A 20,367-nucleotide genomic window follows, 5' to 3' on the forward strand; every position below is an offset into this window, starting at 1 on the left:
GTTACTGTCCTAAACTTGCAGTGTTACACTGCTTCCACTAGGCTTGTGTAACAGACGCTCCAACTACCAACTCCTCCGCTTCCTCCATGGCTACCCATGCAATACAAAATGTGGTATTGACAGTTTTGCAGGAGGTTGGGAAATCAAGATCTGAACCATGGCAACACTGTAAAGTAAAAAGTAAAGAAATTTATCAAAGTTAACAGGTAGCCAGCTTGTTACGGTGCTTCATGTCCTGCTCAAAATAATTTTCTACTTCAAATTTGGGTGGCAGCTGCCACAAAAACTCCCATGTGCTCACAACAGTACTGAAGCAAACTGGGCCTGGAATATGAAGAAAGGAGCCAGAACGAGGTGCTATATGTCTTTCTAGGAGCTTCCCAAAAGAGATTTAGCTCACCAGAGCTGGACATCTGCTATGCCTTCACATCCACCAAGTGCTCTTGACACTTCACCCTGCCTGTATCTGCTTGGCTTCTGCCTGTGATTGGAACCAACATGAAGCCTCTGGGTGCATTCCCCTCACTGCAGGATGCAAAAGCACAGGCTATATGAGGCAAAAATGAGAGGTAGAGCTGTACATCAGCTGTTTGCTGGTGATTTACAGACTTATAAGATCCATTATGCCATCTGGTTACCTCCCTCCTGTAAGAAGCGATGTGTGATAGCGGACCAGCTCCTTTAAATGGTTGCAGAATACCATTTTCCTCTCTACTTCTGTGTTTCTGACACCAGACCACACCTGAGTATGGGTTAATTTCTGTCCCGCTCAGGTCCATCAGCAACTTATTTATCCTTTGTCCTTTAGTTCCTAAATCAAGAATTAATAAGGAGAAGAAAATGCTAATGCTATTTTAGGTGTGCTGCCAGCACATCCGAAATGGACTGGTTATATTGTCAGAAAAACATGGGTAGCTGACAAGTCCTGCAGAGAGATTAAATACATGGGAGGACTGTGAGCAAGACAAGAGAGACATGCTGCTATTGATAAGCTAAAATCGGTGTTTGTTCCCCAGCACTCTCGGTATCACGAGAGTCAGTTGCAATGTCTCAGCTCGCTGTTTGTGCATTCCTGGTACCTGACCTTCTCCACGTGGCTGTTGTGCATCTGTCAGCCTGCGAGCTTCCCACTACATGGACCACACACCGAGAAGGGGGAGGGGGAAGGAAGCGCAGAGGAAGGCAGGAGGGAGAATAAATACCTAAATTGTTTTTTTCTGATTTTACACATAGTCTAGGGAAAAGGACACTGGCAGGAGCCAAATGGTGTCTGAACACTGCTGTGCTAACACGACAGCTTTATGGGGAAGCCGTACTGGGTCAGAAGCCTGATTCCCCCTACCTTTGGTTGAAAACTTTTACACGGGGGAAAGACAGACATTTTCAGGGTAAAAACTGTGGTAGAGTGGTAGAGAGCAGACTTAAAAACCTTCCTTTGCCCTGTGACTGTGTGGCGTGGTTATATACCTAAAAAATGTTGACCATTTCGGAGGAAATAAGGGCAGAAAAGGAAGGCAGAATGAAATCCTGTGCAGGTCGCTGCTTTCTGCAGGCTGCAATCCACAGGGGCGATACCCTCACGGTCCCACTGGCAGTCCCCCAGCAGAGCAGGCACGTGGGCTCCGTACTACAGCGCAAAACCCGGGCTCATGCAGCTGTAACATTCCTCCTCCATCATTTGTGCTGTCTCCCCTCCTTCCTCTCCCCTCTTACACCTGCCTGCGGCCACTGCAGCTTGCTTTCTCTCTCCCTCCTGTCTCCTGTCCTCCTCTCCCCTCATCTCCCAGAGCCTTCCCTGGCACACGCCTCTTGAGATGGGAGCGATGGGAGCAGGGGATGGCAGGTCACCTGGGCGGGACCAGGAACCAGCAGAGTTCAACCTCAAACACAGCAGCTAGTGGGTCCGGGTACTGCCCCGGGGTGGACAGGACTGGGGAAGGTGATTACAGTTCAAGGTAATCCGTGCTCATGGCTTTTCCTAGGCTGCTCTGGTAGAGCACTACAGGCCAAGCCAAAGGAAATTCTGCAGCTGATTTCACTAACAGGATAAAATCAGCCTCTGTTGGCACAGAATTCAGCCCTGAAGGTATATGAATAATGTTTCCTTAACTGGCATCTGGTTCTGCTCCTTGCGTTACGCTCCTATTACCAAGAGACAAGTGAGGCCTCTCTGACCATCCAGTGGTTCATGGTGTTCGAGACAAACTATGAATACCCACTCGAGGAAGGAGGAGGAACGGGACAGAATGTGATACACAGGTTATAAATCATCACTCTGGTCTCGGCTAGGAACCAGGCAGGGGTCCTGAGCCTGTTCATCCAGTTAAACAGGTACACGTGCAGACGCTCAGCTGCAGATGACATCACAGCGGCAGAAGACCTCAGCCTGCAACACGGGCAGCGGAAAGCCTTCCCTGCAGAGCCGAAGCAGACCCACTTTTCACACTGCCCTTACACCCAGCCTGGAGCCGCGGGTTGCTACGCCTGCCACGCTGCTGGTTCAGTCACACAGATTAAATACGCTCTCCTCGGACATGGAAGCTATTATTTCTCTGAGATGAAACAGCATCTCACACTCTTATTAACCTGTGCCCTACTTCAGAAATAAATCTAATTTGCGGCTTTCATAGTTAGCTAGTGCTGGTGTTGGTTGTCCCTGTGTCTGCTCTGACTTTGCTGGATACCTTTATGCAGCACTGTACATGGCAGAGCCCTGTTTACTGTGGCCTGTAAGCGTTCTTCCTCACAACAGAATAAGGAATTGGGGTGGTCGGAGCTTTTTGTTTCACTGGGGAAGAGAAATGTAAAGGCACAAAAGTTAAAAACGTCCCTGCAAGAACAATTTTTGTATTCAGCAGAGAATGACGTGCTCTCTGCTAAACGAAGTTTGTCATCTCGGACACTCCTGCGCATCTGGTCACCTTCCCCAGGGCGTCTCGAGAGTCGTGCTGTACGAGAGGGGAGAGTTTCAAAGGATTCACTGGGTTTCTGATGGCAAACATCAAACAAAATGGGTATTGTTTCACAAATACACAAAGCAATAGGGAAAGGGAAGTAGAATCTTCTTCAACGATGGCCACCACAAAAGCAGTACATACAGCAACTTATGTGGTAGATTCATCTGTAGATTATATTACCTAACAAGAAATTCAAGAAAGTGAAGGAAACCCAAAACCGTTTTTAACCAATGCTCAATATTTTCAGTTATAACCGGCACAGGTTATTGCCTTCTTTTGAGGCATTGAACGTAACTATATTAAAACTGTGAAGATGTGTGGAGCGTGAGTGATTTTTCATTATCTTATGGGGGGTGGGGTGGCGTTGGGGGAGGACAAGACCGTGCAATTTCAGTTCCTCTGGGGATTCAGCGCTGTTCTGTCGCTGTGCAGTGGAAGGACTCCTGCTCGCGCCGGGTATTTCGGTAGTCCCTTGGTGTGCTGACACGGCCGGTGACTCGCAGCTTGGCGGAAGGCAGCGCACGAACAGACTAATGTGTCGACGGCCGCAGTAACGCTCCCCAGCTTGCCATACGAAGACCAAGTTCTACAGAAGACCAAGTCCTACACACGATGCTTCTGCGATCTCGCAGCCCGTTCGCAGACTGCTCCTCCTGTCCTTTGAGCCAGCTGGAAGATAAACTGCGGTCAATGTGTTACGCTGTGCCCTTTGTAATGAAATAACATCTGATAATATGTATTTAGTGGGGATTTGAATTCCCGAGCTGATTACACAGAGCTGTTAAGACTTGTGAGGTTTAGCAGCGCTCAGAGCCTAGATCGACGCGCAGCGTTGCAGCGAGGTGCTCTCTGATGGCGCTGGGAAGGCTAGGACTTCATCAGGAATAAACCTGAGAGCGTACAGAACTGAACACGCCAGCCATACAGCCTGACACTCAGTGAGGATTTGCCAGGAGCTGACCAGAAAACTAGGCTCCTCTGCTCCGCGTTCCTCCGGCTCTAACAGGCCGTTTGCTCCGAGATCCCGGGCGTGTGACGGTCTCTCCGTGCCCGCTCCCCAGCAGCCAGATGAGCGCGGCAGTATTCAATGTGCCCGCAGAATGTTATGAAATGGGGCGAATTAACGTTTGTAAAACGCTTTTTATAAAAGTTGCGACGGCAGCGCAGAAAGGGGCTGCTACCGATTAGCGCCCGCGGAGAAAAGAGGTCTTCGCTCCTGTCAGACAGACGCCGTGTCCTGCCGCAGGTGCCTGGCGCGGCCAGCCACCCCGCCGTTGCTCCGATTCTTCTTACACAGCCTCCATCTCCCCCCCCTCCCGACACGGAGGTCCGCGGTGGAACCGCCACCGGAGCGGGCCGGGCCCCGCCGGCCCCGGCCGCCGCCCGCGGGGGGCGCCCCTGCCCTGCCCCGCCCCGCCCGCCGAGGCCCCGCCCCGCCCCTGCCCGCGCGGTGACTCGTCCGAGCTGCCACGTCTGCCCGCTGACGTCACCTCGAGCCGGCTCCTCCCCGGCCAATCGGCGGCGCCGACCGCCGCGCCGAGCCGACGAGGCCGAAGGAAGAAAGGCCGGCCGGGACGCATGCGCCGGCGCCGCCGCAGGGGCCGCCGGGAAAGCGAGTCCACTTGCTGCGGACACTGCCGCCCGGCGGCGCGGGGTGGCACGGGCGGCGCGGACTCACTTTCCCGGCATGCCCCGCCACAGCCCCCCGGCCATGTAAGCGCTGCTCGGCGAGAGGCCGCCCCGTTTCCTGGTTGGGCTCTGGCAGCCATTTTGGGCTGAGGAGCGAGCGCGGAGGCCGCGGAGCGGGCAGGGCGCCGGCGGAGGGGCAGGCCGAGCCGAGCGCCGGGCGAAGGCGGGAGCCGTTGGACGCCTGCATCCGCGGAGCGCCCGCCTCGGCGGCGGGAGGTGCTAGGCCGCGACCGCCCCCCCTCAGAGCGCGCTCGCCGTCCCTCGGGCCGCGGGCCCCACGGACATGTCCAGCATGAATCCCGAATAGTGAGTGCGGGCCGGGGGAGGCCCTCGCCGCGGCCCCGGGCCCCGCCGCGCCGCCGGGGCCGCCGTGGTAGGCCCGAAGGAGGGGGGGAAGAGGCCGCAGCCGGGCCTGGCGCGGGCGGGGGGGGAAGGGAGTGGGAGGGCCGGGCCTGCGGGCCTCCGACGGCCCGTCGCCGGTCACCGAGGGAGCCGTGCGGCGGCGGGGGGCAGGCATTGGGCCTGCTGGCGCTATCGCCGCGGGGTTAGGTTACGGGCACCGGCCCGGCGAGGCGGACGCCCGGGCGGGCGTGAAAAGTTCCTGGTGTCCCTGCTGTAAACCGGTGGGGTGGGCCCGGTGATCCAGGTGGCTTCGGCATCCCGCCTCCCACCCCGGGAGCGGGGTCAGTATGGGCGCAGCTGACGGCGATTTTTCCGGATCTCGAAAATGCGCATCGGAGCCCAGGCTCCGGCAAGTGAGAGGGGGGAATAAACCAGCTCTTTGTGAAGGCCGATATTCCTGGCTGGTCGCTGCTGGCAGCTTAGTAGTCAGAGGTCCACCCTTCACTTTAGCTGCAAGTCATGTGTGTGTCACATGGCTCTTGCAAAACACTTCTTGCCTATGTAGATTTTGCAACGCTGTGACTTGATAATGAAATGCTCTTGGGGCTGTCTTGAGCCGAAATAGCACTTGCCTAGAAAACCTGGTGATGGCACAGATGTGTGTTGGTTTTTTTCCAGAGGGTCGTTGTGCCTAGTTATGCGAGTGTGACTTTTTTCTCTATCTGCCTGCTTGGGAGTAAGGATGCCTGAGCTCTCTGGTCAATAGTTGTCTGTGTCCTGGCAACTGTAAGAGCACTGGCTTGCCCACCAGGATATTTGGGACAATAAACCTCATTTTGCTCGTGGCTTTTTTGAGTGAATGAGAGACCTGGGATTAGTGTAAAAAGCACTTTAGAAAACAGCAGCTGCACCCTCAACATGTTAGTGTTGAAGAGTGTTTTTCAGATTCTTTCACTAATGCTGGCTCTGCTGGCACTCCAGTTTGGAATGATAAAGCTGCTGTGCACTCTGATGTAACTGAAGTGGTTATGGTATTGAAATGCATGTGTGGTATGACATGACTGCTCTGGATACCCATTGTCTCTGCTCATGGGTGACACTTCAACAACTTCTGTCCTCAGAGCGTGCTTCTCCACACAGCTGAGGCTACTGACTTGCATGGTCATGGCTTTTGAGCTCTCTGCTTATGGCAGTGTGGTTGCAAGCCCTCTGGGCCCATTAAAATCACCTGAAGAGCAAACAGGAGTATAAATGCAAAGTAATCATCAGTTAGTGTGAGGGAGTTGGTGAAAACTAAGAGGTACAGCCAGGAACTCAAGTTACATCTTGGCAAGATTACGTAGCAAGCTCACTCGTGTGGCTTTCGAAAACACCAAAACAGTAGTTGGAGGTAGTCAGTGGGTGGAAGACCAAGAAACTGTAGGTGCCTCTGTGGTTGTAATGACTCTTGGGATCAAATTCATGTTTTCTTTGCAGGCTAGTGGGTTTTGTAGTGAAAACTGCCTGCAAAGTGTTAAACCACTACCACTGTTCGGGCAGAAACAGGTTGAAGGGGGCTTTTTCATAGATTTTTTTTTACCTTTCCTGAAGCCTCTCAGCTTTCTAGACTGGTATGCAGAGGGTAATTCCCTGCAATGAGATACTGAATGCTGCTATAAAGATGGGGAAAATGTTTTGAGGGAGGCTCATTCTCAGTAGTGTGCTCGTTCCTGGCGGTGAGGATGGCTGAGTTCTTGAAAGCATAACAGAGAGGAAAAGATGTAGTTTAATTTGTAGTATTAAATTGCCTCTTCCTGACAGGGTTGTGTCTGCAGAATGAGGATAGGAGGTGGGATGGGTGTGGTGAGATGAACAGAAAAGATTTGTCACTGTAGTATGTATACTTGGATCAGTGTTAAACAAGGAATAAGATTTACGGGATTATAACATAATTCTTTCTAGTTACCTGTAACAGATACAGATGTCTGTCTGTCCTTTTAGAAGTACCTTGTCTATAACGTAACAGATGCTTGCTTCCTTATCACAGCTTCAGATCAGGTTGTAGCCCCAAATCCTCTCTCCTGGGTATGCCAGAACTCTGTCAGAGGTCAGTGGGATAGCTAGTTAAAATTGCTTAATAAAAAGACCTGCCTCCTTCAATTTCCCTGTTAAAGTTACAGGACTAGAGGCTGCTGGTGCTAGGGTCTGCAGGGAGTGTGTGCTTAAGAGCTTCAGACAGCCTGGTGGACTAGTTAATGTGCCCTTCATTTGAGGGAAGGAGCTGAAGAGGGATGGATGAGGTATTTGTGCTAGCAGCTGGAAGCTAAATTCTGAAAACACCTGCCCACCTAGCACTGGGATGTATTCCTTCTGTGTTGCTCCCTGCCTTATGGTGTTTAAATGAGCAGAATGTCAATATTGACTCTGTTGTGACTAGATCACATCAGGTTCGGCATTTCCTACCCCTTCTGCAACTTGCATGTAGTAGGCCGACTAGCATAAACATGCTGGTGGGTGAGCTATCAAACAGCCAAGTGGTATCAAGAATTAATCTTGATCAATCTTCTGTAGTGTCTGGATCTTGTTCTAGATACCTATTTCAAGGGGAGATGAGGAAATGAAGTGCTTTTGGGAGTAAATATGTGGGTTTTGCATTCTTCAGAAGTGTTAGAGAATACCTGGGGGGGTGGTATTTTCAGTCTTGTGTGATGGTGTTCAGTAGATGACAATAGTGTGACAGCTTCTGGGTTGCTGGAATCATCTGAAATAATTTGTGTTCTAACCTTGCTAAATAGCAATCTGCAATGCAAAGTGTCATTATGTCTTCTGGATTCTGTTTACTTACACAAGCAGTATGTAATCATAATGACAGTCATGCTCCTCTTCAAAATTTCTTGGGTGGTAAAACAGAGACTGGGGATTTGAGGCTGTTGTGAGTACCTGTTTACAGCAAACTTGCAGCTGACATCAGTGATTAAAGCCGATTCCAGCAGTTCCTTGTTGGAGACAGATGACTACCTAGTCTTGTCGGTTTTGGTATAAAACCTTCCTGGCATTTAAAAAAAAAATCCCAGCATGTCTACATGTATAAATAACAGTATCTTAGAGGCCCTCAAGTCCTGTGTTCCGTGCACCTTTGGCCAGGTCTGTCCTAAACCGGACTTCCTGGTCTTCTGCTGATCTTGCTGTTGCATGGAAAAAGCATGTAACAGGAGGATGCTACTCTCCACTCAGAGATTTCGGGGCTGCTTTTTTTGCAAGGCACAATTAAACTTAGCGTATCTATCCTGTGTGTAAACTGTTGCCATTCTTTGGCAAGAGGAAGTTACAATATCCTCTTCCTGATGGGGAGGATTTAAAGCCTTGGTCATACTGACAGCACCTGCCTGCCTTGCTGCACATGTTCCTCGGTGTGCTCTCCCTTACGGGTGCCAGGTATGACTTGCTGTACAAAACAGCTGAATGATAAATCCCAGTTCACACCATCTCCAAGTGGCGTGGAGAAGGCTGCGCTGCGTAGCTCAGCCTGCTTTATGAAGGCTTCCTAAACTGGAAGAGCTGATGATTTAAGTCTTCAGGCTTTAAAAAGCAAAATTCAGTGGCTTCAGAAATCATTGGATGGCTCTTCAGGAACAAATAGCAAAATTAACCTGCATGGCTTGTTGGACACATCACTAAAATTGAACCTGTTCACACAAATATTCCTTCAGTGTAGTTCAGTCTAGAAATAGATTTCTGCAAATTTTTGTAGTTTGTTTTGATTTTTATTTGATTTAAACCATTGTTCTACCCTGAGAGCTGTCTCTAGCATCACACCGTGTGTAACAGACTGCATGTTCAGTTCTCAAGGCCCCTGCTGTAAAACATCCTGAAGCAACTGCCTAGAAAGACAGACACTGCGTCACTGGAGTATGGAATGATTGTAGTTTTTTAAAACCTAAATAGCAAGGTTCTACTTAAATTATCTCTGAATCAATGCAGGTTGAAGTGCCAGTCTTGCTTATCTGGCAAAACGAGGTTTTTGTGACACAACACCTGTTTCTAAGTCAGAGATGGAGCTAACTCAGTAAAGGCCATTTCCAGCTGTGCTGCAGTGTAGTGGCACTGGCTCTGGTTTTGGTGGGGGTGAGGCCAGTGGCTTCAGTCACTGTATGAGCTTGTGGTTGTTGTTTGCTTCTGGAAGTAGCCCACAGTGAGGGAAGCTCTTAATAGTAAAGATGTGAAACCCAGTAGTACTACACTACTTCACAGTAGTGCTGTGTGTAAACTGTTGCCATTCTTGTTTGCTTCTGAACAGTGAAAGATTTAATAGCAGGGTAGGTCTGTTTGGGAGCTGCTTGTAGCACCGAGAGTAACAGAGGAAGACAAGTTAGTTGATGTTTGGGGGCTGGGGGGACCTGAATTGCCCCTGGAAGCAAGGGGAGGCTCTTCAGTGAATCTTTCAGACTTGTAGCTGAAGCCTTACCTACACCAGGAAGGGATTAATTTTTTCCACTAATTTTAGTGAAGGTAATATAGTGGTAATATTCATGTGTTACCATTCTTAAGGGGATTATGCTGCAAGTTCTAATACTTTAAAGTGTATTAGTGCTTACTGTAAGTAATAATTTAACTTCAGGGTTGCTGAAAATTCTGATTTTGCAGAGAACTGAACAACCAAAACTTCCTGCTGAAGTAGGAAAGAACTGTTTGAAGGCCGAAGTGATTGTGGTTTCAGTTTATGCATAATTGGGGGGGGGGAGAGGGGAGGAGGAGGTGGTGTAGGTTGAACAGTGGACCAGGTCTTGGAGCTGTTGTATCTTATCTTAATCTCCAGGTTACTCTTGAGTTTCTCTCTCAGGGAACTAAATCATTAGTGGGGGTAAGAAATTTTGAATGTTTCTTGCTACAGTTGCTGTTGGGTAGCCCCTTGCCTTGATAATGGGGTGATGGTGGTGGTTGAGAGGCAGCAGAGCTGGATAGCTGAGGATAACTAACACTGGTCAGTACAGTCCCACTTTGGTGATCGCTGGGCTTAAACCACAATTTTTTTGTGATAAAGTGCAACTGTGCATCCTCAACTACTGTCTCGTCAGTGTGGCTGTGGTGGGGTTTCAGCAAGTGGAGCCATAGGAAGTGTGAAACTGTTCTTTTGAAGCACAGAGGGGAGACAGTGCTTGGGACTCCAGGTTGTGAGGGAGGATTTTAGTGTCACCTTAGGGGCAGTCCCAAGCTTCAAGAAACATGTATTTTGTCTGATCACCAGTGTAAGAGTGCGAGCAGTAATAATGCTTCTGGTCAGTAGTAGTGCTTCAGCTGTCTTGAAGCTGTGAAGATATGTGGGTTGTAATGTAATGTGACTTATCTCCCCTGAACAGTTTGGGTTAATAGTTCATTCTACTAAAACCATCTTGCCTTGTATTAGTACACGACTTGACAGGTGGAGTAGTGAGTTCTGTGACCGTAAACTGCTAGATATCCTTTGACTTTTTTTTAAATACCTTGAATTCTTTTAGCTTTACACTGTGGGGGGAGGTAGCATTTTTAAGGATCAGCTTATTAGTTGCTACATATACCATTTCTGACTTCTCTCTAGCCTCGAGAGAAGTGCTGCAGAAACTGATAAAGGTTTGAGCATGTTCTTGCAGCCTGGGACCAGCCAAGATGACAGTCATTTGGGTGCTTGAGCAGTGAAAAGCTGAGCAGTTGACCGTCTGCTTGGCTGTTACCAGCTAGGGATGGACACAGTTTTCTGGCTGGATTCCTGCCAGCCAGAGTCAATGGCAATGTTATTAGGGAACAATAAGCAGGGGGCAATTGACTTTCAGGCATTTGCATATACTTTTATCTTCTCAATTTGGCTAAGTGGGCATAGAAAAATGTCTGTTGTAAACTCTCGTGGTTAGATGAGAAGAGGACTTAATCCTGGACACTACAGGGCTGAAGAGTTGGAAACCTGGAATGGGATAGTCTAGTGCTTACAAAGCAACATAACTTCCGTAGGCGGTGGTTTGTTCCTTTTTCTCTGCTACTTGATCTCTAGTATGAAACTGCCCCATTAGTCTTATGACTAACACAAAATCTAATGTTTTGCCAGTGATGAAATCTTCACTACTCTTTGAAGTAGAAGACTAGGTTGGTCATCGATGATACTGCGCTTGTTCCCTCCATGCTGGAAGGACTCAACATTAAGCAAAAAAATTGTCACTTCTTTGAATGTGACTTGAGAATTACTAATATCACATCTGACATCCTCTTCAGAATGAATGTGTCCTCATCTGGCAAGGGCTTTAGTTTTATTTTAATTCCTGAAAGGCAAGTGGAGTGTGTGGTCACTGTCAGCTGTTAATACTCTGTTGTGGAAGGTGGATGTTCGTTTTGCTTTAGCAGGCCACTAAGCTTGGTGTTCATAGTTTGTATGTTTACATTGCATATTGTGCTGTTGGATTCTGTTGGAACTTAAATTTGGGTAACTTAAACTGAGGAAAGAATTGGTTGCTTTTGGCCAGCTACGTGGTATTTGTGAAGCTGCGCAGTGCAATCAAGCCTTTGGTGTAAAGAAGATGCAAAGATAATGGCACCGGTGGACAGCAGGTTATTACTGCCATCTCTGTGTTACTTGAGTCACTCAGCCAAACAGTGTGGCTTGCAATTAATTGTGAAGCATGGTTTTAATGTTTGCTAGACCACAAAGGGCTGAAGTAGGACACTATTAGTCTTGGTAAGTCATACAAATATCCCCTGAATAACTCCCTAGGAAGGCACATTTCTACACAAAAACACTGTGTTCAGAGCATCTACCTCGTACTTCCCTCACCAAGTAAATTGTGAGAGTGTCTAAACTGGATAGAGAAGTTTGGAGGTGCAGGTCATGTCCCTAGTAGTAAATTAATTTACACTTTTCAAACATTATAACATACTAGCTGTAAGGAACTTGTTTCCTGATAGTGTTTTCCATTTAGTGACCTATTTTTTTTCTTCCTGCAGTGATTATTTATTCAAGCTACTTCTGATTGGAGACTCTGGTGTTGGGAAATCTTGCCTTCTACTTAGGTTTGCAGTAAGTGATCATACTTAAACTTTATGTAAATAGGCTACCAGGTACTTAGCAAGAACTTCTCTGCTATAAGAACTACGAGCTGATGTGTGTCAGGTCTGGTATACCAAAGAATGATTAAGGTATTGCAGAACCCTCCTGTCTGCTGCATTTGTTTCTAGTTGATGTATTTGAGTAATACAGAAAAAAATATGAAGAATATGTCCAGCTAAGTTTAATTCTCAATTCTCCTGTTCCTTGAGAACAAGATATCTTAATTTAACTTGCCATCATTACACTAGTGGTAGAACACTGAAGATGGAAGAGCATACTTGAATTCTGAGGTGTGTGCCTTCAGGCATGAAGAGTACAAATGTGTCAGGGCAAGACCTTGATCAGTTACTACTTGGTCTGAATATCTTCAGCCAGATGGAGTTTGATATCTTCATTGAAAAGGCCTACCAATTGCTTAGCCAGAGGGAGAAGTAATTTAAATAATACTCTAGGAAGGCCTTATGCTTCATTTACTGAATGAGTATATAATAAATGTTAAAATTGCTGGTGGGCTCCTATAGCTGAGAAACTTTAGTTTTCCTGTCAACTGGAAAAGTTAAAATGGGTTTGACAGCTCCGAGTAGAAAAACCTGGAGTCCAGCGAACTCCTTACCTATGGCTATGCAAAAGTGCAACTTTATGTTGCCATGGGAAAAGAGGGAGGAAGGATGGCAGAATTTGGGATGTTAGTGTGGAAACTAGAGTTTGATACTACTGCAAGAGGATGGCAGCAGTTTCACAGCCTAAACAATTGCTCTGGGCACCTCTGGAAAGAGCCTGTTGTGTTTCATGGTATTAATATGAAATGGTGGTCTAGTGCATACAAACCTAAGTTAAAGCTGTTACAGCTGCTGTCTGTGGTGGTAGGACAGGAAGACACCAAAACCAGTGTGAACACTAGGAAGATGTCCAAGGCTGGAGCAGCGCTCTCAGATCAGTCTAGCCTGCTTCTCTTGCAGACACTTTGGAATTAATTTGTCTTCGTGTGAATAATCCAACTTTTCTTTTTTGATAACCGAGCAAAGTTAAGCTGGCTATCTGGTGTTTCTTCAACTAAGTAGCTTTTTCCTTTAGAAATCTGACTTTTTATCTAAGCTGTTTTACCCTGACATAAGGAATTACCGCAGCATTCAGTTACCTGCATTCTTCCTGCTGTAGGTCAAACAGCTTCAGGCTTTTCAGACATATCCTTTTGAGTGAAATGTTAAGGAAATAAATGTGATGTCATTCTAAAAGGCTTAATGCTTTATTGTTACTTGCATGTGTTAGTGGCAGATGTATTACCTAAGGTGCCTTCCATTCACAACACAAATCGCTTGCTTTTGTGATAGCTATTGGCTGCATAAAAACTTTTGTGGTATATTTTATATGAAGTTCTGACCTACTGGTACATTGGGAATAGAAACTTCTTCATGCTGGCAAACTAACAATTACTAGAAGGTAGCAAAGACTGATCCAGCGCTTCCTGTGTGCCTTAAGGCCTGCTGGAGACAGCAGTCAGGTCCGTGCAAGCTGCTAAACCAGTGCTGTGTCTTCCTTCCTGTATTTACACAGACTGCAGAGCAAGAGGATGTAACACAGTGCCCAGGCTGTAACTCTAAACTGCCTTAGCAGCCAGCTGTGGCAGCAGAGGATCTGAAATTCAGATGTGGAGTGACTGAGGCACAGCCTCTGACTTGTTGTAGGTAACTGCTGTGTAATACAGATGAAAAACCATCAAAGGAAAATAAAAATCGGAGACATTTTAATAACTGCAATTGTAATTCTAAGTAGCTCTTCAACCTGCCAGCATGAGCAAAGACTGTTTTTTAAACTACAGTTCTAAAGGACCTAATATGACAGGATTTCCAGAAAATAGGCTTTTGGGCTAGCTTTGGAACATAGATCTTGTTTCAGGTGTTTGTAAAAAAAACTTTGCAGAATTTTTGAAAAGTAAATACTCAGTGAAAATCCCTAGCTACCTACTGGACTTTGCCATGCATGATCAGACTGTTTTTGCTAGGGAATTAAGTACCTTTGTCTGCCTGGTGCCTTCCTGTTGCATAATGAAGTAGGTGACTGCAGAAGAGGTGCAGCTGGTTTGACTTATGTTCACTCTTTCTCCTAGGATGACACGTACACGGAAAGTTATATCAGCACGATTGGTGTGGACTTCAAAATCAGAACTATAGAACTAGACGGGAAAACAATCAAGCTTCAGATAGTAAGTAGTATTTCTCAACTCCTGGGTACTTTTATCTGTTGAAAGACAGAATTACATTCATAACTATTGGTAGTTATCTTTGTACTTTAATGATTTAAATATAAGTGATATCTTTCCTGTTGCAAGAGGCTAGGCAGTTTTTACAAGATTACAAGACTTCCCGTGACCTGTCCTTAAAGAAGGATGCTTATCAAGGCTGGCTGCCTGAAAGAGGAGGTGACTTGTTACAAATTTATTTTCCTGGGAAGAAAAGAAAGTTTAAGTATTTAAAAGGGGCTGTGGGCAGTGAGCTGAAGAAGGGTAGAATCCTGTGCTGGAGTGGTCACATACCAAAACTGGTGTAGTTCTGCAGTATTTAGCAAGGCTTTGTGTAAGTGCAAGAACGTCACACAGTTGTCCAAGGTGCCTGAGTTCTACAGCAGCTGTTAAAAGCAGCCTGCACTGTCTTGTGCTGGAAACTCTGCTTTTGTTGACCTGAATGGAAAAACTGACACACACGTGTGTAACTGGCCTGTCTGCCTTAGCGCTGGGCAGTGTTTCTGGTTGTGTTTTCGGCCTTTTGCTTGGAATAGCCAGGGGAAGAGACTTGGCAGTTCTTTCCTCTAATCTTGAAGCACTCTAAAAGGGTGACTGGTGTAATGAAATGTAATATCTGCGCAAGGTCACACAATCCTTGTCAGCCATTAGATCCAGCAGAGGCTCTCAGGACGCGAAGGCAGTGACTCAGGGATTCCAGGCTGTGTTGTGGAGCAGGAGTCTGGTTTAAGGCCAGAAGCCTGAGCCTCCAGACTTCAATGTAGCCATCCTGAGTCCAGAGCAGCGTGCTAGGAATGCTGTCACTACTGAAACCTGTCTGTGAGTCCAACTGTTTTTGGTAGGCAGCTAGCCCTGTTCTTGACACGGCTCCTGGGAGGGAAATGTTTGGGTGAGTGCTGTTCCTGTCCTGGTGGGGTGAGAGGTCAGACACCTAATGTCCCTTCTTAATGATCTCAGCAGGAGAAGGGAACCGGGTTTTGTTTGAGTTGTTGCACTTCATCCTCTGAAAGGGATGTTGCCTTTAAATGCCTTTGCAGTTCCTGTACCAAGGAGGCTGAAGGGAGTCGTCATGTTGAGACCTACATCTCTCTGACCTTACTCTTCACAGGTTTTCAAGTCCTGGCTCACATGTTTGTTCTTCTTACCACTGAACCGTGGCTTCTGCTTGGGTCAAAACTAGTTAATGTTGTCTTCAGTGAGATCTCTTTACTACACTTGTCTGAAACCAAACAAATGAGTGCTTCTAGAAAAGTGCCTACTGAAGTGTGATTCTTAGTTTAAATGCCTTGATCTTCTGAAATCCTACTTGATGCACGCAGCTTGAGCCACTTCTGTAGCTGTGACTTGGGTGTGATTGTAGTTGGATGGCTGATCAGCTCAACTGTATTTCTGCAAGCTGATGTAACACGGGTAGAGCTACACTGCAGTAACTGAACGTGTTATTTGTCTTGCAGTGGGACACGGCAGGGCAGGAGAGGTTTCGAACTATCACTTCCAGTTACTATAGAGGCGCACATGGCATCATAGTTGTGTATGATGTTACAGATCAGGTAAGTGTTGAACTTATGCCTGGGTAATTTCTTCAGGTGGAATATACTAGGCTGATACTTAAAGAAAACTGGGAATTTAGCAGCTTGGCACTTGAGGAGACTGACCATGTTCTTCAGGCTGTGTTAAGGTTTATCAAGCCAAATGTGTTAGTCTCTGGTTTGGAGCTAAATACAGAAATAAAAGGAGCAGTGGGATCTGTGGCTCTGCAGCAGTTTTATCTTGGGCTTAACCTAAAACTTGCTGGGCAGATAGTTGTGTTCACACAGAACGATCTTCTGACCCTGCCTTTGGTAGCAAGAAGTCTTGAGTTACCAGTGGAAGCTGTTGAAAGATTCTGAATGTACTTGAACTTTGGTCTACAATAAAAACTGGCATTTGAAATGGAAAATTCTCAGCATGTGTGCAGGATACAGCTGAGCCAGTGTTTTCTGTGAAAGAATCTGAAGATTACTGGTGCAGTTGTCCTGTTTGAAGGGCTCTTAGGAAGTGTAGAGTTTCCTGAATTATTAGAAAAAGAACAATCTGATTCAATTGCTAACTTGAGTTCATCAGTTCAGCATGGCAGTTCTGCGTTTCTGGAGTCAAAGGTTGTTCCAGCATCTCTATTACAGTGTGGTTTTCACCTAATACCTGGTGCTTTGCAAATGCCTGGGATTCTTCTGGCTGCAGCTGCATGCTGTGTCTCTTTATCTCTGCTGTGGGAGGAGGAGGAAGAGTCCCAGATAGTGGTTGTTGACTATTCAAGATACTGAGCAGGGAAAAATAAAGGGGGGGTTGTGCAGCAAGAAGGGCTGCTTGTGTGGGGCTTGGAGCATGGACTGAGGAGCTGTATAGACCCTGGGACTGGCCTCCCCTGAGGCACTCGGGAGTGCAGTAGCATTGAAGTGCAGAGGTCTCTTGTGGCTGTGAATCACAGTGATTAAGTGAAGGACACTGCTTCATATTTTTTCCCAGTTGTTACTGAGTAGTGCTGAGCTTTCCTTTTGGTTCAGGGTCTTGCTCACAGTTCTCTTGTCTCCTAGGAGTCTTTCAATAATGTAAAACAGTGGCTGCAGGAGATAGACCGTTATGCCAGTGAAAACGTCAACAAGTTGTTGGTGGGGAACAAATGTGATCTGACCACAAAGAAAGTAGTAGACTATACAACAGCAAAGGTATGTTGGTATTTGTGTATATCATGTTTATTTGCTCAGTTGAGCACCTAGTCTGGGTTGCACTGCACCTGAGTAAATTTTAGGGCAGGGAAGTGTCTTGGTACACAGATGTCAAGGTGGCATAAATGCAAGCAGTTTAATGACCCCCTGCAGTGCAGGTCATCGTCAGCCTGGAGTCTGGGAGTGGGGGGGTGGTCTACAAACTCGTGGCTTACGCAGTGGTGCACCAGGAAATGAGGTGGGCTGTAAACCAGTGGATGAGCTTACTGTTCGCTGTTTCTCAATTTGCAGGAATTTGCAGATTCTCTTGGAATTCCATTTTTGGAAACCAGTGCAAAGAATGCCACAAATGTAGAACAGTCTTTCATGACCATGGCGGCTGAGATCAAAAAACGGATGGGTCCGGGAGCGACAGCTGGTGGTGCAGAGAAGTCCAATGTTAAAATTCAGAGCACTCCAGTCAAGCAGTCTAGTGGAGGTTGCTGCTAAAACTTGCCTCCCCCCTTTTGTCTCACAACAATGAATTTGCAATCTGAACCCAAGTGAAAAAAAAATAAATTGCCTGAATTGTACTGTATGTAGCTGCACTACAACAGATTCTTACCGTCTCCACAAAGGTCAGAGATTGTAAATGGTCAATACTGACTTTTTTTATTCCCTTGACTCAAGACAGCTAACTTCATTTTCAGAACTGTTTTAAACCTTTGTGTGCTGGTTTATAAATGTGTAATCCTTGTTGCTTTTCCTGATACCAGACTGTTTCCTGTGGTTGGTTAGGATGTATTTTTGTTTTGATGTTTCTATTGGCATGTTTAGATGTCAGGTTTAGTCTTCTGAAGATGAAGTTTAGCCATTTTGTATCAAACAGCACAACTGTGTCTGTCACTTTCCATGCATAAAATTTAGTAAGATATATGTAAGATCTGATTTGCTAGTTCCTTCTTGTAGACTTCTAAATGGAAAGATCACACTATCCGATTAATAGTTTCTTCATACTCTGCATATAATTTGTGGCTGCAGAATATTGTAATTTGTTGCACAATATGTAACAAAACTGAAGAAATGTTTAATAAATATTGTACTTATTGGAAGTAATATCAAACTGTATGGTGATAAATATTGTCTTAATTTGTATGGCTAAGGGGGAAATCAGGCTTGCATTGTGCACAATACATATCTGTGTGCAGCCATGGCTCTCGGACCTTCTAGTAGACCAGAGACCTTCCCTGCAACTAAAACTAGTGACTATGGCCCAAAAGCCCGAGTTGTTGTGGTGCTTCAGGCACATACGCTGTACCAGAGACACCCAGCCACTGGTTGTGGGGGCATAATGTGCTCTGAATGTACAACAGTTCCCTAACCTGGTGTTGGAACTTAATTTATTTCTCAAGGACTCGATTTAGGGGATTCCTGTCTGCTTTGTGTAGTAGGGGAGCGAGCAGTGTTTCCCTAATGTGAATGACTTCAGCGTAGCCTTGAGGAGGTATAACTTTCTACCACTATATGTCTTTTCTATATACTGTTAATTCCATCCTCTTTTAATCAATACTCTTCTGACTTAGTGCGAGCGACAGCTTAGCTTCTATTCTGTTACGCATAGAGGCACTGGAAGGATGAAATGGGGACTGTAAGGCCCCACCACAGACTGTTGCTCAAAGTAGGCGCTATCTCCAACAGTTTGGAACTAACCAGCAGCCACGAGGTTTTGGACAGTGTGAGATTCTTTGTACAGAGCTAATCAAATCATTAGTGCCTGATGTCTAGCTCAAAGCCACAGGAAAGCTAGCCTATAACACTTCCTATACATGTAAAATTGTCCAGCTTTATCTAAACTCAAATGTTCAGCCTATTCTGTAAATAGTCTCATGTTTGAAAGACCATGTAACATTCCCCTAGTAGTAAATACACCCTGTGTTAGTAAAAAATATAGCCTAGCTATGTTGTGAGGTATAAACTAAAACTGGTGCAAATATCCTCTGATTTTTTTTTGGGGGGGGGTGACTTTGGCTAACAGCTTTCTTCAACATAGTTGCATCAATCAACAGGCAATTGTAATACATGAAGTATTGTCATGGTTAAGTTGAACTCTTCCACTTGAGACCTTCACAATAAAGTGATGTGCTTTCTATTAGAGATGTGCTCGTTGGTATAATTCATTATAAATGTGACTTGCTCCTCCTGGAGAGCGGGAGCAGTAGGAGTAGTGAGCGTTGCTAAGATCAGGAAGTGAACCAGAAGGAGGTGTGTTGAGGGTAAAACATCTTCCCTTCAGAGAAGTGCACAAATGAACTTAAATGTCAAGATGCCTGCTACATACTATCCAAAACAATGTTAATATATACAGTAATAAAAGCATTGCAAAACCAACTTGGGCTACACCAGTTGTTTGGTGGTGGTTTTTTTTTTTTCCTTAAGTCATGACTATGCTGGTGCTGTTAATTATCAGAGCCTGTGGCTGTCAAGCTGGAGGTGTGTGGAAGAGGGTCGAGCAGGGCAAAAAAATCCTGGATGAGGGTGCTGTAGTCTCTTACCTGTGAGCTGAACTATAAAATGCCTTTGACATAATGGGTCAGGCTTAAGGCTTGCAAGTGGTAGCAAACAGGCAGCAGTTGCCTCTCCTTGTGTGTAACTCCTGTCCTGCCCTGCTCGAGGCTCTGTTTAAAGCATGGCCCTGTGTCCCTGTAGGTATGGGACCTGGTGTCGGTAAAGCCAGGGAGGCCAGTCTTCTGTAACCATTTGCTTGAGGCTTTTTCTTGAATTTACGCTGATGTATGAGTTGCCACCTGCAACTTGGCAATAAAAACAATTGCCCTTTAAGCTGAGGGGGTGGAAGATGGGAGAGGATCAGGAAAACCCCACAAAACCCAAGGCATTCTTTGTCATTCAAAACTGCTTCAGTGGAACTGCTTTCACCTTTTACTTGCGCAGTACGGAAACTTCACTTTGGTCTCTTTGCAAGAATAGGAGAAAATGGTGTATTCTGCCCAAAACACGATGGTCACCCTTTAGCTGAAAGGTTAACAGAAGCCAAGTACCAGCCTCCCGTAGGTGGCTGTAACTTCTTGGCCGCTTCCCTTGTCAGGCTGCTGCAGCGGTGCCCTCTTCTGCTGCAGAAAGGATTTGGAAACCCTTCATGAATGTTTTGGTAGCAGCGCTGGACTGCACGAGCTGCAAGAAGGGAAAGGCACAACTCCTCACCCAGCACTACTGCAGCTACTGCGAATAACGGGTGCCGGCAGCTTAGACCCAACCTGGCTCTTCCCGGACTGCGCTCACCTGCTTATTATTTTATCGCGATTCATGCAGCATGCCGGCTCTTTGTGCACAAGAAAACTGAACGTTGAATAAGCTCTGCTTCAGCAGGGAATGGTAATTATAAACAAGAGT

General features: G+C 46.4%; 1 protein-coding gene across 1 annotated transcript; it reads left to right on the plus strand.

Annotated features, from left to right (window-relative positions):
* Positions 1-4,707: 4,707 nt before the first annotated feature.
* RAB1A (RAB1A, member RAS oncogene family) lies at positions 4,708-19,361 on the plus strand. The gene is made up of 6 exons (XM_075413322.1): positions 4,708-4,952; positions 11,934-12,006; positions 14,144-14,239; positions 15,730-15,825; positions 16,849-16,980; positions 17,272-19,361. Exons 1-6 carry the CDS (start codon positions 4,930-4,932, stop codon positions 17,467-17,469), a joined length of 618 nt encoding a protein of 205 aa, XP_075269437.1. The 5' UTR covers positions 4,708-4,929; the 3' UTR covers positions 17,470-19,361.
* Positions 19,362-20,367: the final 1,006 nt, after the last annotated feature.

This window comes from Opisthocomus hoazin, chromosome 2 (genome assembly GCF_030867145.1).
Source record: "Opisthocomus hoazin isolate bOpiHoa1 chromosome 2, bOpiHoa1.hap1, whole genome shotgun sequence".
Taxonomy (NCBI): Eukaryota; Metazoa; Chordata; class Aves; order Opisthocomiformes; family Opisthocomidae; genus Opisthocomus; species Opisthocomus hoazin.